Source organism: Triturus cristatus, chromosome 7 (assembly GCF_964204655.1).
Source record: "Triturus cristatus chromosome 7, aTriCri1.1, whole genome shotgun sequence".
NCBI lineage: Eukaryota > Metazoa > Chordata > Amphibia > Caudata > Salamandridae > Triturus > Triturus cristatus.
The window spans coordinates 286,568,822-286,595,382 of NC_140590.1; the positions used below are offsets into that span (position 1 = coordinate 286,568,822).

A 26,561-nucleotide genomic window follows, 5' to 3' on the forward strand; every position below is an offset into this window, starting at 1 on the left:
ATAACATAACTGGGTAAAAGGTAAGTGCTAAAACCGTCATGCAGAGCAAGGTAGGACAAATGTAGGTAAAAGGTTGTGTAGCTACCTAGGCCTAGATCGGGGTACATTGGGGTATATGACACCACAACATTTCAATCTACCTCAACACACCTCAATGAAAAACACCCATAAATAAGATATGAAGACAAACACCCAAAAATAATAGACCACATCGAGAAAGAACAAATCAGAAACATCTTGCAGGTAATTGAGTAGCATGCTTTATAACGAGCATTAAACTTGCCATTCTGTTTAATCACTGCGATACCCTCCATATTTGTGTTCCTGGATTCAGAATTACTCCCATCTTTGATAACTCTATCACTGTTCCAACATTTTCTATCTTTTGATTGGACAGCATTTCCCTTTAGTTCATCAATCTTTGAACCCTCTCCAAAGCTGAACTATGCCTTCCTTGCTCCCAACACGAAAACTTTTGCCTTGCGTAGGATAAAGATCATGCCACCTTTGACTTGATCCAGAGATCAACTAAAAACACATGTATCTCTCTGGATGTAAACTGTGCACTGCTATCTGAGACTAACTCACACAGAAAACCCTCTTTTGAAAACACCTCAGTAAGAAACGAGATAAAATCTGGATATGCAGTTCTTCCACAGTATCTTTACACATCTGTGACACATAATCCACTAAAACAATGGCAGACCTTTGTGCCATCAGCAACAACTGGAAACAAGCATTGGCATAGCCAATAGGTCTCACTTTTGGGACCTTATAAGTATTTAGTTATGCAGCACAATATCCTTGGTGCAACAACATCAACTGTTGCTTGGGTAAACACTTATAAGGTCCCAAAGGCAAGACCTATTGGCTATGCCAATGCTTGTTTATTTACTGTAGCCGCCACTGAGTATTAAACGACAGAGTGCGATAAGGTCATAGCATATCATCAAAAGTATCATGTAATGCAAAGCTTAAATATATTCAGTTTATCATATTGCATAGAACCTACCTCACACCCGGTAAAATTAACAAAATATTCCCTTATTCATACACTGGCTGTCCTTCACCTTAAGTGGGATTAAAACACATGCTGTAGCATTGGCCCGTCGTAACAAATTATTGGACAGACATTCTTTTTTTTTTTTTTTTTTTTTTTTTTTTTTTGAAACCGTTTATTGCAATCTCAAATATATACAGGTATGGGCCTACAACCTTCCGGCCGGCCGCTAAAGTGACGATAACAAATGACATACATACAATGAGGCACTTAGCTTTACAGAGACACTAAGGCAGGAGGTATCCACAACGCGGGCCATATGGCTCTGAGCCCACAATACGGTTTCATTTTATACAACACAACAACATAAATAAACACACACCCGCAAGGCAACCCACGATCAAAAGTGGCAGCACGTGCTCCTCAAATGGGGGACCCCAAACCATCCACTGAAAACCCCCGAGAGGGGAAGGGAAACAGGTCCGGGACTGGGAGAATACTGTGCTCGGAACTGAGGGAGGGAGTAAACTAGGGGGATGGAACTGGGGAAGCGGGAGGCAGCAACGGCGGCTCGCAGATATCCCCTCGGTAGGCGTTCCAGGGGCCCCATATCTTCACCCATGCCCCAGGCTTACCCCGCGCCACATACACCACCTTTTCTCGGAACATGCACCAATCCATGTGTTCTTTCCAGGCCGACACCGCCGGGGACCTCTGGGATCCCCACAGCTGTGCAACGTCCCGTTTAGCCACCATATAGCCCAGAGTCACCCATCGCGTCTGCGGAACCGAGTAATCGGTCGGTTCCCACACATTCAGCAAACATCTCCTCGCTTCAGGCAATAGCGCGACATGCGTAACCGCTCGCAGGACCTCATGCACACCACGCCAGAATCGCTCCACCCTCGGGCATTCCCACAAAATGTGCAAAAAAGGTCGCTGAAGCACCACACCCACGCTTACACAATCCGTCCTCAGCATAGCCCATACGCAGAAGCCTTGGCCCCGTCATGTACACCCGGTGGAGTATCTTAAGCTGGACGAAGCGAAGGCGAGCCGGGATGGCCACCTCCTTCGGAGAGGCCACCGCGGAAATCCAGTCCTCGTCGTCCAACTCCAGCCCATCGGCAACCCAGGCCTCGCGGAGGCCAGTCAGTAAGCCCGAGCGATCATTTATCAATTTCTTGTAAATGAGGGAGATCGTGCTGTCCGGAACATGGCCGTCTAGCACTCGATCCTCCAGGGGGGAGGACTCCGGGATGGAGGCCACGTCTGGGAAGACGGAGCCCAGCGCGTGACGGACCTGCAGGTACCGAAAGTATTCACTGCCCCGCAGCTGAAACTCCGCCTGCAACGTCTCGAATGTTTTAAATCCTCCCCTCGTCCAGAGATCCCCCACTGTACTGATGCCTATAGTGTCCCACTGCTCAAAGCCCTTCGAGGTCCACAGAGAGCCCAACCTCTCAGATGCATACAGCGGTGACGCCCGGGTCAAACGGTCCTTCCAGCCCATAGCTGCATTAGCCGCGTGCCATACTCGCACCATGACACGCGTGGGTCCCGTCAAGCGGGAATCGGGCACACTAGCGTAGAGCGCTCGATTGTAGTCGCCACCGGGCAGGAGCATCTTGTCCATTTCAAATGCCGGGTTTAGGGCGGGCCCATAGAGGCCCTGATTAATTGCAGCTAACTGGGAGGCCCAGTAATACCGTTTAATATCCGGGAGGGCAATCCCTCCGTCGTACCACGGGAGCGTCAACTTCGCCAAGGCTATACGCGGCCTCCCATCCCAGAACAGGCGGCGCTGTAGACCTTCCACTTCACGGAAGTAGCGCGCTGGGACCAGGTCCATAGTGTTCTGGAGAGCGTACAGGAAGCGCGGCAGTGACATCATCTTGAACAACGCCGCCCGGCCGAGCGGCGAAAGTGGCAAGCGCCGCCAGCGCGCGACGTCCTCCTTCAAGCGCTGGAGGGGGGGAAGCAAATTTCGCTCGTAGCGGGCCACCGGGTCCAGCGTAATGTAGACACCCAAGTATCGAAATCCCTCCGAGGCAATCTGGATCGGACAGCCCCGCGGGAGGACAGGAGCCTCCCCGGAAAGCACATAGACACAGGATTTGGCCCAGTTGATGACAAGGCCTGAATTGCGGCCAAAAGAGCGCAGAACATCGACCAGGACAATCAGTGATTTGCGCGGGGAGGCTAAGTACAAAAGGATGTCGTCTGCATAGAGAGACACGCGGTCCTCATACTCAGGGGTCCAACGGAGACCTCGGATAGAAGGGTGCCACCGCAGCCACTCTGCCAGGGGTTCCAAGGCCAGTGCGAACAGGAGCGGCGACAGGGGGCAACCCTGGTGCGTGCCCCGTCCCAGCACGAATGGGGCCGAGACTCGACCATTCACCACCACCTGCGCAAGTGGGTCCGAGTACAACAATTTGACCCAGCTGATAAAACCCGGCCCGAAGCCAAACTTCGCCAGCATCGCCCAGATGTACGGCCACTCGAGTGTGTCAAACGCCATAGTGGCGTCCAAAGACGCCAGGATGGCCGGCTCCCGCACGAACGGAACACGCGCCAGCACGCCGTGCAGGCGCCGCAGATTAAGAGCCGTATTGCGATGGGGGATAAAGCCGGACTGGTCTTGGTGGACCAGGTCGCCCACCACGCCGACCAGCCGGTTGGCGAGCACCTTGGCGAGGATTTTAGGTTCCGCATTCAAGAGCGAGATAGGCCGATAGGATGTGACCCGATCTCGAGGTCTCCCCTCCTTGTGGATGACCACGATGGTAGCCAGACGCTGGTCCGGCGGGAGGGAGCCCCGCGAGTGGGCCGCAAGGAACATTGCGCGGAGGTGGGGTGCCAGTACATCCGGTCGCAGCTTGTATAACTCAATAGGAATGCCGTTTGGGCCCATGGCCTTACCAGAAGCGACCGAGCGGATGGCGAGGGCGATTTCGTCCGAGGTGGGGGCGGCATCCAGCGACTCCCTGTCCTCCACAGAAAGGGAGGGGAGCGCGATGTCACGCAGCAGGGCATGGGAATCCTCCTCCGAGCAGGGAGAAACCGGGGAATATACCTCGCGGAAATAGTCCGCGAAGCAAGAAACGATGCCTTCCGGCTCAATGACACGCACGCCATCCGTCCTCTCAATCAGCGGGACCACACGACTCGCTCTCTCCTTCTTATCCAGCCACGCAATCAACTTGCCCGCCTTATCACCCACATCATACAATCGCCCCTGTTGCTCTCTGCTGAGGCCCCTGGCCGCCTCCGTGACGAGGGCCCTATAGGCCGCCTGCTTAAGGTGCAAAACGTGGAGCGCAGCGTCAGTCACCCCACTCCCCAAATCACCCTCCAATTCAGTAATTTCGGCCTCCACCCGGGTCACCTCCTCCTGTGCGCGCCTCCGGGCATGGGAAATAAAGGAGAGGGCCTCCCCTCTCAGCACTGTCTTGAAAGCCTCCCACAGGGAGATAGCCGACAGAACTGACCCCACATTCTCCTCGAAATACCGTTGCAAGGATTTAATCAAGTCAGCGCGAATAGTGGGGTCGCGCAGGTACCAAGCGTTGATTGGAGCTACCCTGCCCTCCCCCCTCGGGAAGACATCCAAGTGCAACAGGAGCGGGGAGTGATCTGAAATGCCCCTCGCCAGATGGCGCACCTCCCCCACCCTCCCGGCATAGGCCGCAGGGACAAGGATATGATCAAGCCGCGAAAGGCTACCATGGGCACCCGAATGGAAGGTGTACTGCAGCTGAGTGGGATGCTTTAAACGCCAGCAGTCTACCAATCCCAGTGTGTCCAAAAGGCCCGACAGCCACGCCTGTGCCCGGGGGAGGTCCCTAGGGGGATAACGATCCATAGTCCCAGAAACCACCGCGTTGAAGTCCCCCCCAACCACCAGAAGCCCCCCCGGAAGGTCAAGAAGGAGGCGCCCCAGGTCCGCAAAGGTGGTGGACTGTAACCCCGGTGGGACGTACACTGAGACAAAGACGACTACTTTGCCCTCCATTCTCCCCACCAAAACAGTGTAGCGTCCCCTCTCATCATGGCGCACCTCGTCTATTTCTAGCGGGAGCGAGGTCTTGATCATAATGCCCACCCCTCGTGAGCCTGACGTAAAGCCCGAGTGGGCCACCAAACGATAACCACGTCGATTCATGGCACAAAAGGAGTTACCAATAAGGTGTGTCTCCTGCAGAAAGACCACATCAGGCGAAATCCGTTTCAGATACTGCAGGACCACACCCCGCTTAATCCTATCCCCCAGCCCGTTAACGTTCCAGGACAACAAAGTCAGGTCCCTACCCCCCATCACATACAGAAGCCATCATTTGTCCCCCCGAGAGCAACTCAAAAACACCAGTACAATAAAGGGTTTGCCTTGCGGTAGAAACGAACCACACCCCACCCCAACCCACCCATCCCAACAGAACTCCCCCCACCCTGCACCCCTGCATGAGCCCAAACAGCCCCCCCAAAGTGCAGTGTGCCTGTCGCCCCATAGAAGAAAACTAACTAGTCCCCCAGAGGAGGAGGGAGATCCCCCAAGAGACCCCGCACGACCTCCACAGGAGGGGAACTTACCCTAACAGTCAATGGTGACAATAACACAGCCCGGAGCAAGGCCTACCATTAGTCCCTTAGTCCTGATCCGGCGGGCCCTCCCCACCAACCGCTCCCCCCCCGCCCCCGATCTCCGGGCAAAGTGTCCAGCCAGTCCCCGGCCGCCTCGGGACGATCAAAAAAGTGCGTGCGGCCATCTACCTCCACCCTCAGCTTAGCTGGAAAAAGCATAGAATATTTGAGATTCAGGTCTCGTAGGCGACGTTTGACACCCAGAAAGCTTAGTCTCTGTTTTTGGACCGCCGGGGTAAAGTCAGGATAGAAATTAATATCCATGTTATCAAGTCTGACTGGCCCTTGGAGCCTAGAAGTCTGCAGGATAGCGTCTCTGTCCCTAAAATTGAAGATCCGGGCGATGAGAGGCCTCGGAGGGGCACCGATCTTAGGCCTACCCCCGGGGACCCTATGGGCCCGCTCCACTGCAAAGAATTTGCTCAGCCCCCGAGGCTGTAGGTGGGTGAGGACCAGGTCCTCCACGAACAGATCCGCTGCCTCCGCCTCTCGTCCCTCCGGCACCCCGATAATGCGGACGTTGTTTCTCCGGGCCCGACCCTCGGAATCCTCCAGTCGACGATTCATCAGGGCGCTCGCCTGGCCAAGCCTGCGCACCTCCTGTTGGAGGGCCGCCACGTCAGTTGTGAGGCCCGAGGTAGAGTGGGCCAAAGAATCGACCCGGTCATTTGTTTTAGACAAATCGGCTCTCACGAGGCCCACGTCCACGAGGACCGAGTCGATCTTCTGCGCCAGAGTGTCAAAGCGCTGGTCCACCGAGGCCTTCATCTCGGCGATGGCGCCCATGACGTCCCGGAGGGTCAGGTCCGTGGGCGGAACAGGAGCATCAGTCGGGCCCGTGGGGGACCTACGCAGCACCTCTGGAGATCCCTTCTGGAGGGTGTAGCGGTCCATGTTATTGGATTGTTGGGCCGTGCCACGACGGGTCGACTTCACCTTGGCCCGGTCGCCATCTTGTTTTGTGGCCATGGTCGCAATCCCCAAATCGAGCCAATCTCCTCAGAAAGGGGGCAGACAATCCCGTTCAAAGGCTCCGGGGGGGGGCGACCACCGCTCCTCAGGGCGGATCGCAGCCGGCGGGCCGGCAGGGCAGCCCAACGAGGCCACAGCACCGCACACCGCCCCGCAACCCAACCTCGCCTGGCAGCAAGGAGGGCGCAAAAGCGAAAGTGAAAGTGCGGGGTACGCGAGCCACCCAGCCTTGCCCGCCGCTGTTGTTCACTTTGTGTCCGGATCGCCCCACAACTCTAGTACGGGGGGCCGGCGTGGAGAAGGCCGCAAACCTCAATCGATGCTCCTGCCGGTGTCCGAGGTCCGATTTAAAAACGGAAAACGGGCGTCACCTCTGCACGGGCTCACAAATACAGTCCCCTCATCTGGGACAGGATTCTGTCAGGATTTATGCAGGAGGTCGCGGAGGTCCTCGGGAGCCTCGCACCTACGCGGCCATCTTGGTTGCGCGCTAGGCTCCTCCCCTGGACAGACATTCTTGATGAGCTTACAGAAGTGATGCGTCTGATTGAATGTTGTATGCTCCGTCTATACAGATGAAAAATGGACCACTCCCCCTCAAAACCATGAGGAGCTGAGCTCGCGCTCACGTCCAACAACTCACCCTCTGCATATGTATCAACGCTGGAAATGCTAGGCGCTCTAAAATGACTCAATAACAACTTTAAATATTTGTAGATAATCTAATTGGTTCGTCATTGCTGCAGATGCCGTATTCTCTGCCTGTAGAATAGCGCGCGTACTCAGCAAGCGTAGCCTCGTAGCACATGTGGGCAGTGGGTGAAATACACATACGCGCGCCTAACAATATTATGAAAACACTCTATGTTTATCTATCAATGTACAGCTCACTAAGATATATTGCCATGGAGCCAGCCGGCCATATGTTTTCTCGTAGCTCCACCGCCTGCATGTTAATTTAAACAATCTGCAGGAAGTGTTTGTGGACGAGAATAAACATCTGAAGTACACATCACTCGATCACACTGCAGGGACCGGCACAACGTGTGTGTACAGCGGTCTTTATGCATCAGTTCGCTGGCACAGGAGTGCAACAGTGCACAGGAGTGCAGTGCGCACGCTCCCTGTGTGCAGATACATACAGTAGTGCAGCTGCGATAGCCCCACTCGAGCTCTTTAAGTGTGGCCCGTAATATGCCTCACTGGCACCAGAGCTGTCAGTGTGTGCAGTAACCCCCACTGAGCCGATGTTTGTCACTACATTGCACTGTCAGTCTGACTCTCAGTGCAACTGCTGCATGTCGCTGCACGCATGGACTGACAGCGGTACACACACTGGCTTGACTCAGCGCACTGATGTGCATTACATATTTCTGAGCAATTAGCTCTTCTGCGTTCTGACTGCTATGTGCACTGCTCTGTATCAGTGCTGGCTTCACTGGCAGGGGCATGACTCAGTTGCATGCACTTTGAGAAGGTTTGCTTGCAGTGATATGAACCCCTGGGGCATACATCAGTACAGAAAGCCCTCCTTGGGGTGTTTGATGGAAAAACAAAAGTCCAGTACAAGTTGACACTGAAATGTAATGTGACACTGGAAAGTAATACAGTTTTGCAGTGTAAATCAGTAGTGCAGTGTCAGTAATAACACTGTAACATGGTACATCTGCAGACAAACTAATGCTCGCATTGGTTTGCTAAACAAAAAAACGAGCAAAAAAAAAAAAAAATAACACCCACAAAGCGTTTCCCTTGCGGGAGCGAGCAGGGGCACCATCTGTTTACAAGTTAATTACAAACAGATGTTGCCAAAGCTCGTTCCCGCAAGGGAACCGTCATACGTGCATGTGTTGCCATTGAAAGCAATGCAAAGAGTGCACGTTTTTGGCCGAAACAGCGAATTGATTCCAAAAGGTCCCCTCCTAAGCAGCACATGCGTGCTGCGTAGGCGAGACCTAAAAAGGGCAAAAAGGAATTTTGCAAGGTTTGCCCAAACCTTACATGAAAGTCCTGTTTCAATCATACCCGAACCATACACACACTAACCCCTTATCACTCTGCCTACTAACAAAACCCCTCTCTACATCGATCTCTACATGCTTGTTTACCAGTTATGTTGCAACCGCTTTTGGTTAAGTCATTCCCAAATGACGATTTAGAATAATGATCAATATTTTTCCCTCGTGTTCACATGTAGATAGTGTCAAATAGGGTTCTCACACACCGATAAACATGAAAGGCTTTATTAACAAAAGAAAAATTAATAGTCTGTGAATCACAGTCAATTGGCTCGAATTTTGCCCTGCAGAACTGGATGGAGCAAACTCATAGAGAGAGAACAAAGCACAAATTTATGCGCTGGTACTTATGCGTTTCGGATAAAGTCATATGATTAAAATACATGCAGGTGTCTGGGCTGAAACTTGAGAACAAGTGAAACAACCTTCAGAGAGTAACAATAATATGAAACCTTTTGGCTGGGCATGCTAGTCTTTTTTTTTTTACCTTAGTAATCAAGAAGGAGGAACAGTTCAATGTCAGACACCAGCAGGGTATTTGGGCAAAGTTAATGTGAGCAAGAAAACATGACTGATGCAAGTTGTGGTTATGCTAATACAATATACTCAATATATTCATAATAGTTTACCTTCTTCAATAGACAATTAATTCTCAAACTTATATTGAGGTAACAGACATAAAAGTGAACTTCCGCCAACCCATCATTTATTAATTTAATAGTGCTCTTCAATTCCTGGCCCCTCCTCAGTGCATTCCTTCAAAATTCCCCTATAATTCAACAGTTCCCTGACCCTCTTGCTCCCCAAAACTCCACATCATCCTGTACATCCATATGTTCCTCCAAACTCACCACATGAGGACAAGCAATCTGACTTATTATTCTTGATTCCAGGAGTCAAACGGATGTTCATGCAACATGAAACACAGTCTTGTCAAACGTGCAGTCGCTCAACTTGAATGTACATTCGTTTCTTTCACTATTGGGACCAAATGTTCATGTTCTGTACACAACACAAACCTAGTTCCCCATTCATACGGTTTGAGTTTCCCAATTGCCCAGAAACAGGTTAATAATTATTTTCCAATTACACAGTATTAGCATTGCAGAGCCCTCACAGTGTGTAGTACAATGATGTCATACACTCCTTACCACTCCATTGTTAAGACAATACTAACTGCCCCCAATCCACAACCCCTTGCATCAACAGTAACCTACAGTGTTCTGCTGAGAGCAAATGAACTGAGCAGTGAAGCTTGATACTACTTCATCATCGGCTTGAAATATTCTTTTTAAATTAATCTGTTTAGCGGTTTTGTGATTAAAAGTTAAGTCGCTCACAAATTTAGCAAATATTTCACAGATGCCCATGAATGACCTAAGTTGATCTTTACTCTCAGGTGCCATGCATCTTCGGTGGCTTTCAACAATCCAGTTAATGTTGCAGTGCCCTGCCAGAAACAACTGACCCAAGCACTCAATTTCTTGTACGCCAAAAACATACTTTTTCCAAAGTAACTTTAACAGTCTCTCTCTAAAGCAGTGATACTCAAAGTACGGCCCGAGGGTCACTTGCGGCCCTCTTGACCTTTCCATGCAGCTCCTTGGTGAACAGCAGCACTGGTCTGCTGTTTACTTGACTCAACACTAACGTTCACAATGGAACTAACTAAGGCATCCTGCACCACTTAACTTTAGAAACACCTTTGTTTTTAAAAGACATCTTACAACAAATGTGTCAAAATATGATAAAGTCTCTTCAAAATTCAAAAGCTTGTATTTCATTAACATACAGAACCTTTCCACCTTAGTACACCCGATAATATTACTGCATTGAGAGGTATTTCTTTTTTTATTGCTAGTTTTCAAAGATGAATTCAAAATCATTCATACTTCCAACAACCCTGACAAAAATGGCAATAGTGAACTTAGAGGCAAGTCAGTTTTCATGTGAACCCTCTGGGTGGCCTGGCTTGCTATTATAATTGGACAACATCATAGTTTATTAAATCAAACACAAGAGAAGGAAAAGGGGGAAAAGTGAAAAAAGTGCATTGGGTTACACAATTTGGTCAAGTGGGCAAGCCAGGATTGATCCCAGGTTTTCTGGTTTTGCATTGTGCACTTCAGCCAATACATGTACATGTACATGCTTCAGTTCCCCTATTCCCATCTTACAAATCCCATATCGCCCGACCACCACTCTGCTTGCGTGAGTGTGGTAGTCGATCACACCACAGACCATACTTTGTGGCCTGAGGGAAAATGTTTGTGAGTACCTATGCTCTAAAGAGTCTGAAAACCTCCTTTAATATATGTAGATTTTGTACCTGATCCTCACCAGAAACAAATAGGAAAATTTGAAAGGCCAACTAACCCACCCTGAAAGGCCCAAGATATCACCCATGAATGTTGAAACCTGGTTGCAGCAGAAGCCAGCCAAAATTATAATTGTCCAAAGTGGAAAACTTCATCAGACGTGACAAAAGCAATACAATGTCTTGATTTCTGTGCCAAAGTAACCTGATTATATGCAGAATGCAAATCAAGTTTCAATAATACCCTGCTTCCATTGAGTGTTCAACCATTTTGCCAGTTTTTAGTTGGAGGTTCCCATCCACCTTAACCACTCTGTTAACAATTTTCAAATCAATATACATCCTTACCTCATTACGTGCACACACCCAAAATCAAGGATAACCACAATGAAGATTCAACATTCACACATTTCTTTGAGCAAATCACTCCATTCTCCCTGCACACATTCTAAGACAACACCTGATCTTGTGGTTAATTTGCAAATTTTCACCTTACTTGTATAACATGCTCCAGTTCAACCAGCTCACCCAATTTACCCCCAAACCCAATGAAAGCTCCAGCAAATACTGCTTCTTGCAAGGCTAAAACTTAAAACTGTCAATTTCTCCAAAGTAAATCTTGAAAGCTTTGAGACACTCCTTTCACCTAAAAGGTGGCTCCCTCGGTAGCTGCAAAATGACAGAAAATGGCTAACAGAATAGATGACCAACAGATATGCAATAACAGAAAAACACCACCTGGAACTAGGATAAATAAATGAATCATCCCGCAGTAATCCGTCTGATGTGAAGTGCAAGGAGTAAATGTGTTTGGAAAGCAACCATATTTGCAATTGGTCAAGGTTCTATTCATAGCCGAAATTCCAGCAACACAACTGCAAACAGTAAAGCATTTTGGGCCATATTTATGAGCCCAGTTGCGTTACAATTGCACCATGCAACGTGGTGCATGCGCAATGCAACTCAAAAATGAGATTAATGAATCCACTTTACGTGTCCTTGAGTGGCTTCATAAATCTGGAGTAACGCAAAGCAGCACCAATCGCTGCATTGTGTTACTCTGCCCTGGGAAGGCATTCCATGAGTATTGCGTGCGTGTCCCCATGCAACTCCCATGGTTGTTGACGCATTTACAGCTTTACAAACAGTGGTAGATCTGGGAATATGCCAAAATGAAACACCTTCCCAGTGTAGGCGTGACTAGGAGAAATATCATTATTTTTCCTTGTAACTTCCTCCTTCTATGTATGCTGCATTCTGCAGCATATATAGAGGAATACGCCCCTCAGTATTGTTTTTATGCAGCAGTGCCCCTTCCTGCACAAAAACAATCCTGCATGCAACACAGTCACCCTTGCACCATGGTGCATGGGTGCCCACGTTGGGCGTTAGGCAGTAAATGAGGCATCAGCGTAGGTACAAAAGCAGGAATGCGCTGCATTCTTTTAAATATGGTGCATTCTTGCCCTGACCCTGTCACGCAGCGCAGGAAGGTGACTTGCTGCAATGCATCATAATCCCATAAATATGCCCCTTAGTATGTGCAATTAGTCAATGCCCTAAACGTGGCGCCCAAAACATGCCTCTACAACTCTGGATTCTGGCCACAATTGCAAAAGGATACTTTCCTTTAAATTAGATATTATTAGTTAGCAAAACAGAAAACAATATTCACATCGTCGCCTGGAGATGTAGCCACCCCTGCCCGCTATGTTTTTTATATATTTTTTAATTAAATTTTCACAATTTGGCAATAAAACATAACATAGTGCAAGAAACCATGTGAGGGCAGGTCTACTTGGTAATCATGACTATAAGACATCCATTAGCACGCGGCATCTTATTAAAAAGTGACATAGAGTCAGCGCATATCTTCAGTGTGTGACAGTCTTTACCAGTGTTTTCCAATCACCAGGGCTTCAGGCATGTGCGAATCATCGCTATCATTAACCAGGGAGTCCTTGATGTCACTTTCCCAACAAGTCCAAAATCTGTTACGTTTCTGGGGGCAACTCTTGGCCTCATTTACAGGCACCTGAAGTAGTCAGCACCCCTCCAAGCCACATCTTTACTTCACCAGACGGATGGCGGTGCAGGGGGAGGGAGGGAGGTCTCGTCACTCCAGTTCTGTGCTATATCTTGTTTCCCAACTTCAATCAATCAATCAATCAATCAATCAGGGGCTTATAAAGTGCGCTACTCACCTGTGAGAGTCTCAAGGTGCTGGGAGGGGGGCAGCTCCGGATCAGTCGAAGAGTCAGGTCTTGAGGTCCTTCCTGAACGTGTGCAGGGTGGGGAGCATCTGATGTTCACCGGGAGCTCATTCCAGGTCTTGGCTGCGATGTAGGAGAAAGCTCTCCCGCCTGCTCTGTGTCTGCGGATGGGAGGGACCTCTGCTAGGGCAAGGTTGGCGAAGCGGAGGTTCCTCTTGGGTACGTGGAAGGAGACTCTCTCGTTGAGGTATTTGGGTCCGATGTTGTTGAGGGATTTGTAGGTGTGGATGAAGAGCTTGAAGGTGACCCTCTTCTCAACGGGGAGCCAGACGAGGTCTCGTAGGTGTTGTGTCATGTGCTTGTGACGGTATGTTCCGAGGACGAGTCTGGCTGCGGAGTTCTGGATGGTCTGGAGTCTGTGTAGAAGAGTTCTGTTGATTCCGGCGTATAGGGCGTTGCTGTAGTCCAGTCTGCTGATGATGAGTGCGTGGGTGACGGTCCTTCTGCAGTTGGGGGGGATCCATTTGAAGGTCTTGCAGAGGATGCGCAAGCAGTTGAAACTGGTGGAGGCGACGGCGTTGATCTGGAGGTTCATGGAGAGGGAGGAGTCAAGGATGATGCCGAGTTTTCGTGTGTGGTCTGTAGGGGTGGGCGGATTCCCGAGGGCAGAGGGCCACCAGGTGTTGTCCCAGGCGGAGGTGGAGGGGTCGGTTTCGGAGTTGAGCTTCAAGCAACTGTCTTTCATCCAAGCTGCGACGTCCTTCATTCCTTAGTGGAAGCAGAGTCTGGTGTCTTCGGGTTCTTCGTGAGCGAGAGGATAAGCTGGGTGTCGTCGGCGTAGGATACTATGCTGAGCCCATACTGTCTGACGATGGCAGGGAGGGGGGCCATGTAGATGTTAAAAAGCGTTGGGCTGAGCAACGATCCTTGGGTACTCCGCAGTTGATGTCAGTGGGTTCGGAGCAAACGGAAGGGAGTCTGATCCTATGGGTTCTGCCGGAGAGGAAGGATTGGATCCAGTCGAGGGCGGCTCCTTGTATTCCCGCGTCGTGAAGTCTGTTGGGTCAGCCGTTGGCTTCTTGAGGAGGGGTTTAACCTCCGCCCGCTTCCAGTCGTCTGGGAAGATGCCTGAGGAATATGTGTGCTGGGCAGTGATCCGTAGGGGCCCCTGAGTGGGTTTTCTTCATGGTCGTGGTGATGTGTTCGATGGTTGCGGTAATCCAGGTCATGACGATTGGCTTGTCTGCAGTGGCGGCGGGGGGTGGTGTCCGGTGTCTGCTCGCTGAAGATGTCCTAGAGGGCCTGGATGTTAAGATAAAAGTAGGAGCTGAGCTTGTCACAGAGTTCCTGGGAGGGAGTGACATTCATTGGTTTGCTGGGGGGTTTGGTGAGCTGCTGTATGACGTTGAACAGTTCCTTGGCGTTGGCCTGGACTTTGTCTCTTACAAAGGTCTTTTTGGTGTCTCTTATGAGCTGGTGGTATTCCTCCAGGACGCTCCTGTGGTTGTTCTGTGCTTCCGTAGTTTTCTGGTTTCGCCAGGTTTTCTCTAGGCGTCTGCAGGAGCGCCTGGCTTCTTGGAGTTCTGTGGTGAACCAGGCGGCCTTCAGAGGGTGTTGTTTGGTGGGGTGGCGGAAGGGTGCAAGCTTGTCGGCGCAGCAGGCGATCCAGCGGTGAAGTTCTTTGGCTGTGGAGTTGGTGTCGGTCGTGGCGCTGGGGGGGTCTTGGAGGAGGGTGCTGTTGAGGTGTTCCTCTGTGACCTTGCTCCAGTTCCTTCGTGGCTGGTGCGAGGCGGGCTTGGGTGCGGTGGTGGTGTTGAAGGTGAAGTGGACGCAGTGGTGGTCTGGCCAGTGGGGCTGGGAGGTGTGGCTGAATCAGATGTTGGTTCCTCCTGCGAAGATGGGTTTGAGGGAGTGTCCAGCTCTGTAAGTGGGCATGTTGACCAGCTGTTTCAGTCCGAGGTTGGTGAGGTTATCGAGGAGGGTGGTGGAGTCGGGGTCGTTGCTGTTGTTGAGGTGGAAGTTGAGGTCTCCGAGTAGAATGTAATCTGTGGAGGTGATGGCGTGGGGTGCGGCTAGCTCGGCGATGGTGGTCGTGAGATGAGGGTGTCGCGTAGAGTGGTCCTGGGGCTGGTCTGGATCTGGATCTGGAAGTGGAGGTGTTCTGTGTTGGAATGGGGTCACTTGTGCTGGAGGTGGAGAGTTGGAGGTGGGTCTTGTGTGCGATGGTGAGTCCTCCTCCTGGGTGGTGGCAGCGATCCTTTCTCTGGATCTTGTAGCCATCGGGGATGGCGGTGGCGATGTCGGGGCCGGAGGTGCTGTTGGTCCAAGTTTCCGTGAAGAAGGTGACGTCAGGCAGGAGGGAGTCGATCAGGCCCCAGATCTCGATGGCGTGTTGGTGCAAGGAGCATACGTTGAGGAGGATGCATATCAGGGTTTCGGCGGTGTGTGCATCGGGTGGCCCTTTGGCGGTGGTGGGGGCTTTGTTGATGGTGAAGGATCTACGGCAGGATCTGCACGAGAACTGACCGTGGGTGGTGTTCGGCGAGGATCTTTTGCAGTTGGTACATCTTCCGGGATTAGGTGCGTGGAGAGTGGCAGAGTCGTAGCGGCAGGGCCTGGGGGGGCCAGGGTTCCTGGCACTGGCCATGGTCGGGTCGCGCACAGACGGTCTTGCCTTTGGTCCGCCAGCGGCGCGTGTCAGCTGCGTGACCACGCCGCGGTCTGCATTATGTAGGGGAGGGAAGGGACGCTCAGCTGGGAAGCAGGAAACGGGCGAGGGCAGGGGGGAGGGGCCACAGGTCAGCACGGCGGGAATCAGGGAGAAGGGAACGGTGAGGGGAGGGAGAGGGGTACAGTGAAAGCACAAAGTGAGTGAGGAGCAAAAACTCAGCAATGCACAAGAAGAGAAATAAGGAAGCACAGCAATGGGCACAGGTGAAAAAAGAAAACAGTACAATCAAGGGTCAATTACCAAACAAATACCGCGATGCGGCAGTTGTACAGAGGAGCGGGTAGAGACCACAACAATGCACAAGGAGGGAAAAAAGATGCACAACAATGGGCACAAGTGAAAAAAAGAAAACCGTACAATCAGGGGTCAATTACCAAACAAATACCGCGATGCAGCAGGCAGACAGAGGAGCGGACAGAGAGCAGCCTCGAACACCCAGACTGGGGGCTCAGCGGCGGCGACGGAGCAAGTGGAGCTGCCGGGGAGAGTGCAGGCCTTTGACTGAGGTCAAGTACTTACACGCGCTCCCTGCAGTGGTCTGCTTTATGTAGTGGAGGGGAAGGACGCTCAGCTGGGAGGCAGGAAATGGGCGACGGCAGGGGGGAGGGGCCACGGGTCAGTACGGCGGGAATCAGGGAGAAGGGACGGTGATGGGAGGAGAGGGGTACAATGAAAGCACAAAGTGAGTGAGGAGCAAAAACACAACAATGCACAAGAAGAGAAATAAGGAAGCACAGCAATGGGCACAGGTGAAAAAAGAAAACAGTACAATCGGGGGTCAATTACCAAACAAATACCGCGATGCAGCAGGCGGACAGAGGAACGGGCAGAGAGCACAACAATGTACAAGGAGGGAAAAAAGATGCACAGCAATGGGCACAAGTGAAAAAAAGAAAACAGTACAATAAGGGGTCGATTAGCAAACAAATACCGCGATGCGGCAGGCGAACAGAGGAGCGGGCAGAGAGTAGCTTCGAACACCCAGGCTGGGGGCTCAGCGGTGGCGACGGAGTGAGTGGAGCTGCTGGGGAGAGTGCAGGCCTGTGACTGAGGTCACGGTCTTACACACGCACCCCCGCAGCGGTCTGAATTATGTAGGGGAGGGGAGGGACGCTCAGCTGGGAGGCGGGAAACGGGAAAAGGGCAGGGGGAGGGGCCGCAGGTCAGCGAGGCCTGGTGGTCAGCGAGGCCTGGTGGCATTCGTACAACCAGTATATTTGTATATGTTGAGCAGTTTTTGGAAGAAAACTCTAACGGCCTCTGAAATATAGCAGTGAATATTTGGAAAATTCCCTCCGAGAAGTGCCTCAATCGGGGGCACAAACAAACAGTGTAAATAAAGTCACCCAATCCCGCCCCACATCTCAAATACCCCTGCTGAAAACCCTGCTTGAAGCGCCAAAGTAACGCTGCTGTCAGGAAGATTCTGTGTAAATATTTAAATTAAATTAGACGTGATCTATTTTTGATTGCTGACTCCTTTGGAGCCACGAGGGTAAACGACCATTCCTCATCCTCCAATAAGGCCACACCCGCCTCCCATTGCTGCTGTATTTTACGATCTGTGTCTAGAGAGTTAATGATTTGTGTTTTATATAGACATGATACTTTCCTGGTCAAGGGTGTGGGGACAAGGTTAACTTAGCCTGTAGGGGACTATATGTGGGGATATATCATGATCGCGAGAGTATGTTGTAACTGAAGGTATCTATAAATTGTGTGTTTTATAGACCAAATTCTTCCTTAATTTCAGAGAATTCTTCCATGTGTGTCTCCCTCACCACGTCACCCAATGTCGAGATTCCTAGAGAGTCCCATCCCCAGTAGCGGCCGATTTAAATACCATTTTATTTTCTGCTTCTTGCGCTGCGAGAAAGCTGAAGGCAGGAGTATGCCTGGTTGGGGGCAGGCAGGAGGTTATGCCTGGTTCGGGGCAGGCAGGTGGGCGGGTCGGGAGGAGTGGCTTGTACCACTCTGAGTGCCCTGACTATTTGGTCGGCCCTGGGGACGACCAAAGCAGTCATGCGCACTCTACATTTTCTCTATGTAGGCCCACTCTTGTTTTATTCATATTTTATTTTTGCCATGAATTTGTGACAACGTTTTTAAAAAAAAATGCTTTCTTACCCTGCCGTTGTCCCTCTGGGGTCCCAGGACCAACGCATGGGAGTCAGGGTATTCTTACGATCAGAATATTCCTACCCTGCACCCTTTTTTTTGCTCTCTATTTTTTCCTGTTTGAAGTGTCGGCAGGCAATCAGAGCTCTGCATTTCCCTGCACAAGTTCATTAATATTCGCGAATTAGCCTCGATCATCAGATATACAAATTGGGATTTCCTTAAATTTCTCAACAACTACTGAACGGGTGTACACCAAATAATTGAAGGCGTGATCTGCATAACCAAATCTACCTTTCTGCCAAATTTGGTGTCATTCCGTTCAGTGGTTCAGTCTATAGTCGTGTCTAAAGGTCCAATGGGAATTAACATGAAAAACATCAGCCTCCACTTGATGGTCTGCCTAAAACTTTCCTTGTGCAACAAGAATCACAGCACACGTTTGGGGGGAAAATTTCATGAAGATTCGTCAACTGGTGCCAAAGATATAGGAAGTCAAAAAGTGCTTTTCCTATGGAAACATGGTCCTAACTATAACTACCTACTGGCGTAGGTATTACATATGGTTGTCTATCAGGTTTTCTTTACCCATCAGACATTAACATAGTTTAAAGGCTTTTCTCATGACTATGGATGAAGAGAAGATGCACATAGAAGTTAGGGATTATTGTGCTCCTAGTTCGTTTTCAAATCTTCTATGCTGCACAAAAATATGCTGGTCACTTGTTCTGCAGGCAGGATACCTAAAAAGTTTGTAGGAAGGTGTAAGACATGGACTGTATATGTATGTTCTGTTCCTGCACTGTTGTTAGAGCATCTGCTGTATTCGTTCTTTAAGTTTTTAGAATGTTCATGAGTTGTATGGACGGTTTGCATGCAAAGATTGGGCCCTTGAAGGAGAGGCATTATAGCGGAGGCACTATCATTGTGGCTTGAATAAAAGAGCTTTACTTATTTCAATGAGCAGGTCTTCAGGTCAACAATGGCAATGAGTTGCAGGACACAATGTCTCACTGGGATTCAGATGCCCATACTGGAGGGTTTACATTACAGGCCAGCAGAAGGAGCAGATTTGAGGGTTTAGTACTGTTTAAGAAACATAGCAAGGCAGCCACATGTGTGGAAGTTCATACTGCACTGAATGATTCTTTGAGATCAATGGGAGTGGAGTAGATTCTCCTCAGATGCTATGGGGAGCATAAAAAGCAGTTATACGCGGGCAAGTCATTAGCTTAACATCATATCAAAAGAAGAGATTTTAGAATATACATCAGTTAGAGATTGTCATGACAGCTGAGTCAGAATACCACTGTGCTCCATCGGATGCTGAGCTCCACAGACTTACCCAAGCAAAAACGCAACTCACACAAACAGGTGAAGACACGGTTGTATAAGACATGGATGGCTGCACAGAGAACGCTATACGACCGGCAAGAGGGCTCGCCAACTTGATCATCCACTTTAGAACCGCCTCCTAGAGAGTAATATCTACTGAATGCATTAAGAAAAGGCTCAGAGGTTGCGTTACCGATGACATTAAGAAAAGATGTAGTTTGAAAGCTCCTGATGTGACCTTGGCAGTGACGGCATGTACACATATGACTTCAGGAGAAATAATTTTACTTATTGCATGGCATACCATAATATTTGTCTGTCGCAGAGAACAACAGAATTTGAATTTTTGGGACCTTGGAAACACGTATCTAAATTCCTAAAAGTTACATCAAAATATACTTGTATGTAGAGTCATCCTGGCTTCTGGGTTGGGATTTGGAAAAAACAGAAGAGAAAAATCGTATACTTTATATGGAAACCAGTAAAGATATTAGATGTGTTCAGTGTAAGTAAGGCTCGTTGGAGGGTCACTACTGTAAGGCTTATCATAGAAAAAGCAATTGAAACTCTTATCTTCGCAGTAGACTTACTACAAATTGGGAAAATAGTCTCAGGGTCATTATTTTAATATCAATAGTGTTGTGAAAGACATTAGCACGCATGGCTGCAAGACGGGATCTGACTGACATTCCGTGCCTGGGTACCAGACCTGCATGAGTGAGGCATGAAAGACTGGGGCGGATGGTGAACTTTGAAAGTGGTGAGACATATTACAAATCTATTCCTCTCCCTGAGCGAGCATGATTGACCGGAGGGCAGGTGTCATGCAAATGGGGGGTGGTTAGAAGGGTTGTCTCCCGAGAGATTTTTTTTATTGGGGTAATATCCTGGTGTGTTTCCAGCACAATGCCTTCAATACATTGACCCAAAAGTAATATATTTCTAAATCAGCACGTTTTTTCCTCAATATTTTTATTTGAGAATGCCTGCAAAGGATTTGAAAATATTTTATATGGCTGGGTCCAAACCGAGGTAGCATAGTGTACAAAATAATGATGGATTAGGATGCTTCCTGAGTAATTACCAATGGCTGAGAATAATTCAAGCATTCCATCTATTGCTTTTTTAGGTCTCGGGACCATCCGGTCTGCCGAAGGCAGAACCGGAAGTCGAGAGATTTAATGTTTTGGAGAAGAGGGGCTTGAACCCGCCCCTCTTCTCGCCTCTTCTCCATTGGCTGGCCTCTTGAATGCTGGCCAGCCATTGGAGAAGAGGTTTGTCTCTCCGATCAGGCCCCGTCCTTTTCGGATCGGGGGCGTGTTTTTTGCAGAAAGTCTAATTATCTCCTCCAGCCAACGGCTGGAGGAGATAACAGCAAAACACGCCCCCGAATCCGAAAAGGACGCAGCGTTTCTCCGAGGCATTTCTGCTCTGCCTCGGACTAAGGCGTTGGTGTCTTCCGGTGCCCTCGGCTAACCTTACTTTCAAATTAGATCACACTGTGGGTGGCAGACAATTTCTTTCAAATCTGTGTTCTGTCTCGTCTGTTTTTTAATGCATAAATCTGTCGCATAAGATACATTTTTGTAACTAGGCCCTCAATGTGCATTGAACAGATGTGTCCACATAGCAGGTTCTCTGTTCAGAAAAACCCTGCCTACAACCTACACTGAAATATGCACCCTTCGGTGCCCTAAATGAACGACTGATGTCACCAGGATGCCTCTAGGAGCTCCCAGGGCAGGGAGGATTACACACGCTTATATTTCTGCTTTTCTCATGCCATTCTCCTTCGATGGACCGGAAGTACTGCCGCACGGTTGAAAACACAAGCACGCTCCACCACTTCGCCCTTTCTTTGTTTCATTTTGCATAACAGACTTTCAGTGAAAGATCTTCAACCAAATCACCCAGCAGGGCCCGGTATCTCGTAGTTTCTGAGTAAATATTTATTCAGATCTGATAGCTTTTGGATCGCGTCATTACGACACTGACCGCTCGCTGCCAGGCAGACGCAACCTCGCCGAGGAGCACTTCCTGGTGTGAGGGGAGGCCCGAGAGCCGCGCGCAGCAGAGGATGGCAGGCGTGGCACGCACTTACCAGGCGAATGGCGAGGCGTCTTGAAGCTCAGCACCAGGGGCGCGTCACAGAAATGTTACGTAAGAAAACCAAGGCTCACGCTTTAAACAAAGACATCCTAATTCCTGAATCGCTCTTTTTTAACCAACAAACAAAACTGATTCTTTACTACTCTTGCTGCCTCCCTAATGAAAAAGAACAAACTGACTACCCTTATTTCATATTTCAAACGTGGTGGAAATACATTTTCACTATTTCTGCTATGTAAACAGCAAAACGACGGCCTCGCTTTACCCGTGCTTTGCGCAGATGCAGTTGTTTGCTCCTTTTCAATATTACATGAGCAGCAAAAATGGTGCCAAAGGGATTTGCACTTTTTTTGCACCGGTGCAGAGTTTCTGTATAATGGCTCAATGGGTTTCAGGCTACTGCTCGGGGCATGTTGTGGGTATGGGGTCTGGTGGTGTTGTGGTGTGCCACAAGGCTAGTCTAAAGAAGCATAGGGCCAGATGTATCAAAGGTGTGTGGATGATGGGGGACCAGGGCATCTGTGTGTGGATGATGGGGGACCAGGGCATCTGTGTGTGGCTATTGCAGCAGACTGTTGAAACCTCCTGCTTTTAAAGCCAGACAAGAGATAAACACTGCTTAGTTCGTGTGGTCTCTCTTCAGTGTTTAGTAGCCTGTGCAGGCCCCCATTGCCTACCTGTTGTGATGCTTACATTTTAATATCCTTGGCAGAAAGGGCATGATGCTGAGGGTGTCTGGGACCTTTGGAGCTTTCACTGTATGTATGTGGCTCTGTGTATGTGTGTGTGGCTCTGTGTGTGTGTGTGCCTCTGTGTGTGTGTGTGTGTGGCTCTGTGTGTGTGTGGATGGCTCTGTGTGTGTGTGGGTGGCTCTGTGTGTGTGTGGGTGGCTCTATTTGTGTGTGGGTTGCTCTATGTGAGTGGCTCTGTATGTGTGGGTGGCTGTGTGTGGGTGGCTTTGTGTGGGTGGCTCTGTGTGTGGGTGCAAATGCAATAGGTCTCGCATTGGAGAGGGATTACGCTATTGACATTGTAAATAACAATGCAGTTTCTTATAATGTTTTAAAAAAAAACATAAACAAGAATAATGTCATGAACAATGCCAACAGCTCTAACTTTAACAATGCCGAGACCATTGCATTGTAAATGCTCGTTGTATACTTTAGTGTGTCGCCCAAGTGGGACAGGTATGCCCAGAGGACAGCAGATTAACCTTATGCAGCATGGGGGAGAAGCCTTATTTTTATGCCAGGTGCTGCTGCTGACCCGCCATCCCAATTACTTGCTGCTGGTCATTTTGTCTTGCGCTCTCTGCTCCCCTCAATCATTGTTGCTGTTCGACATGTGTACAGCAAAGTTATTAAGGGCGTGATTGTTGTTGATTTGGTACTCAGAGTAACTGTAACAGCGATCACAAATAGAACAATGTATGAATGCACACTATTCAAATGAAAAACCATTAAACAAATGTAAAAAAACAGTGAAGTCACTTCCTGTGCAGATAGCAATTGATGGGAAAACTTTAGTGTAGATTACTTGCTATCACATTTTGTCATTTCCTGCTGTTGTGAATAAAAGGTATAACAATAAATAACCAAAGATATTTATCCTGAAAGGATGAATGGTTATAGATAACTTACTGTTCTCAGCAAATCACTGAACTACTCTACTGGCTTGGCACATCATCAGTCCCCCTCACTCCTCTACTGATGAATGAAGACAAATGTCAGTGTCTGAAAAACGCATCATTGTATCCACTTTATAACATAAACACTCATCTTCACTTCTTTTTTAATCCGCTAATGAGTGTGGTGGGAGAATAAAGATATCCTAAAAGACATGCTTTATTTTACATTGTATGGCATTCTCATTTTTCTACTTTACTCGACGAGTAATAAGAACTGGTGACAGAAAAAGTTACTTACCTGTGAAAATCGGAGTACACCTCGTAGGATGTCCTAAAATAAATGCTATTAAAGTATGGTCACCAGTAAGCAGATCCAAACCACACACAGTCATGGTCTTTAATGGGATTTTGTCAAGCCGCACCACAAAGGCTGCTGTCAGATTATGAAACACGAGCACTTGTAGACTACAAGTGACATGACCATGTTTGTGATTATAGGTTTAAAAGAAAGCCCTGTGATGAGCTTGGAAGACAGCGAGCTCTTGGCCAGCATCATGACGGAGGTGCGCCGACAGGTCGGGGTTTCTCTTCCTGAAGACAAATAGTGAAGATGCAACAAGGACTATTCCTACACAGCTGCAAACCAGTGATACAATCTTAAAAGAACCTGTCAATGTAAAACAACTCGAGTTAAAAATGTGTGACGAAAATAAAAAACTGTAACCTTACTTTGTTTTTAGGTCTCGCCTAAATCAGCGCTGCGCTTACGACACATTTTGTTAAATTAAAGGGGGCTTTGAGCCCGCCCATTGCTTAACATTCATTGGCTTCATTGTCAGTCTTATTTGCTGACGGCTGTTTGATCACCCTAGGCTTAATTTTTCCTGTTTTATCACCACAGGCTTCATTTTGGCTCTATTTGTGCGTTTCCCCCATCCCTGGAGCATGGAACAAGTACTACTTCCTTTTTTGGTAATATCTTTCTTCTGCTTCTGCGTTCTGTTTTGGCCTTTTATTTTCCTTCAACTTGCACCACTTCATAAGACTGTATGTGCTTTCAGGTTGTCATGCTATTGCATTAACTTGCTCCTTTCCTGTTTTAGTTTCCTTTTACTTTTCATCCTCTCCATTTCTACTTCTTGGTGCCGCACAGCATCAGCAGCCCACACACTGTTAGCATCCCTTTTAACAGTAATTTCAAAATACATGAATGCCTTTGTGCTATCAAATCAAATCAAATACAACTTTATTCGAGCTTGATTACACAATTCATAAAAGTACAAATTCATTTATAATATTACAACACAGAATATGGCCAAATATACAAAGTTACAAATGTGGAATTCAATCAAGCAGGATTTGACAAACTTGTGATTCATAATAGCCCATTTTATAAAACCCAATTCAAAATATTAAAATACTATAAATGGTTAAAGTAATATGAATCTCTTACTAGAAATTAAAACCTGTGTTATAAACATGAACCACTTCTATCTTCATTTCTATTTGTTAGTCTACTACCCCCGGTCTTCCTTCTTCTAATACATGACCATAAAAATAATGCTAGGGAAAAACATACAAACGGATCACTCAGGGTCTTTAAAAAAGTACATGGCCACCCTGGATTGCTTAAATTTGTGGTACCTCACAATAGGATAAATAAATGTTTTCCTTTCTGCTAAATAAAACTTGCAGAATAATATTAAAAGAAGGTCTGACTGAGAGGAATAATTATTACATGGACAAGGTGGCAAGTCTGAAAATGTGTATATTTTTTTTCCGGGTACCCTAACATTAAAGGGATCAAGTTCATTCGAAACCGTAAAAGAATAAATCTGTGCTGGAAATTATTAATAGACGTGAGGTAATAAAAACCTTCCTCCACTCCGGGTGGAACTAAATCATAGGCAATAGAAGGACTTTGAGTACAATTTTTTTCCCTACGGGCACCCTTTGCTCTCTTCAAAAATAGCTCAGTTAGCCTTGTCTTTGTAATCTTTTTACAGTTTTCAGGGTCCTGAAATTATTCACCTAACCCTAATACAGTCAATTGTGTCACCACGTAATTTAACCAGCCAATCTTCTTATAATGTTCCAATTTACAGCAGTCCTTAAAAATACACTGAGTCAGATCTACAGTTGACCTCCGCCAGATCGAAAGCCACAATAAAAGTGGTGCCAGTCTAATACAGTCACTCAGGTATGGTAAACCCAGTTCCAAATGTAAAATATAATTGGAAGAAGATTGGGGTAAAGATACCCAGTTTTAAAAAAAAGGTGTCTTCCAGTTGCTGAAGATATTCAACATTTACCATCCCCCAGACTCCCGCCTCGTAAGTTGTAGCAGCCTTGGTTTTTGCAGAGTAGATCTTTTTGACGGAATCCAGTGGGCTCGCCCCTAGCTTCTTCGCAAAGCTTTTAATGCCTTGGAGACTCCTTTCCATACTCTGGGCTCTTGCTGCCACCAAGTTAGACCAAGAGTGATTTTTATCGAAAAGTACTCCTAGGTATGAAAAGCAATTGACCACCTCAATCTTTTTTGATGCCAAATTAAAAGTGGGGTGTTTTTCCCCTCTAGCTGCCCCTGCTACTATTATAAAAGACTTAGTTTCATTTACGTTTAAATCTAGGGAAGCCATGAATGATGCATAAGCTGTAATTAGAGATTGCAATGCTATTCCCGTTCTGGCCATTAGTACCGCATCATTGGCGTACGCCGATATCAGGAGGGGACTATGAATTTAGGCACGTCCCGTGGTGTAGCAGGGAGGGCGGCCTCTACCCCATTTGTGTTGATAGAGAAAAGAAACAGGGCGAGTACACATCCTTGTCTCACCCCCTTTTCCATCTTGAAGGAGCGCGTGCACTCCCCATTCCTGCCGTATCATACGCAAGTGGAGGCATTGGCATACAGCTGTCGAATAAATCTTATTTTCAGTGGATCAATGCCCATCCCGTCCATCATAGACCACAGCCTCTGATGCAAAATGCAATCAACGGCTGCGGTCAAATCCATAAAGGCCATATAGATTTTCCCAGTTTTTGCCTTAGTGTATTTACCTAAGGATAGAGAGAGGTTTAGGCATTGATCCGCCGTCCCCATGCCCTTCCGGAAACCATATTGGGTCTTCATAAAAATGCAGTTATTTTCTGCCCATTCCTCTAATCTAGCTGACAGGAGCCGGACCATGACGAAGGAGGGAAATTGGGCTGTAATTCATTGGGGACCCCCTATCGCCCTATTACGCTCTGTTTCCAGGATGGAGGTGGTCCCTATAACTGAATGGAATTAAAAACATTAGTTAATAAAGGGACCCACATATCCTACTTCTCCTGGAAAAGATCGATTGGTATGCCATCGGGCTGTGGAGCTTTTACCAAGGCACATTATTCAAGCCCCTTTCTAACCTCTTCTATAGAGAAAATAAACCCACCCTGGGCTACAATCATTGAGCCGGGAGGTGAAGAGATTAAAGT

General features: G+C 48.2%; 1 protein-coding gene across 1 annotated transcript in view; it reads left to right on the forward strand.

Moving 5' to 3' along the window:
* Positions 1-23,907, forward strand: part of DHDH (dihydrodiol dehydrogenase) — a 98,280-nt gene extending 74,373 nt beyond the window's left edge. Inside the window, exon 7 of the mRNA XM_085616304.1 lies at positions 23,583-23,907. Within this exon, the coding sequence (XP_085472430.1) occupies positions 23,583-23,689 (107 nt within the window). The 3' untranslated portion in view covers positions 23,690-23,907. The remainder of the gene's footprint in view (positions 1-23,582) is intronic.
* The last annotated feature ends 2,654 nt before the right edge of the window (positions 23,908-26,561 follow it).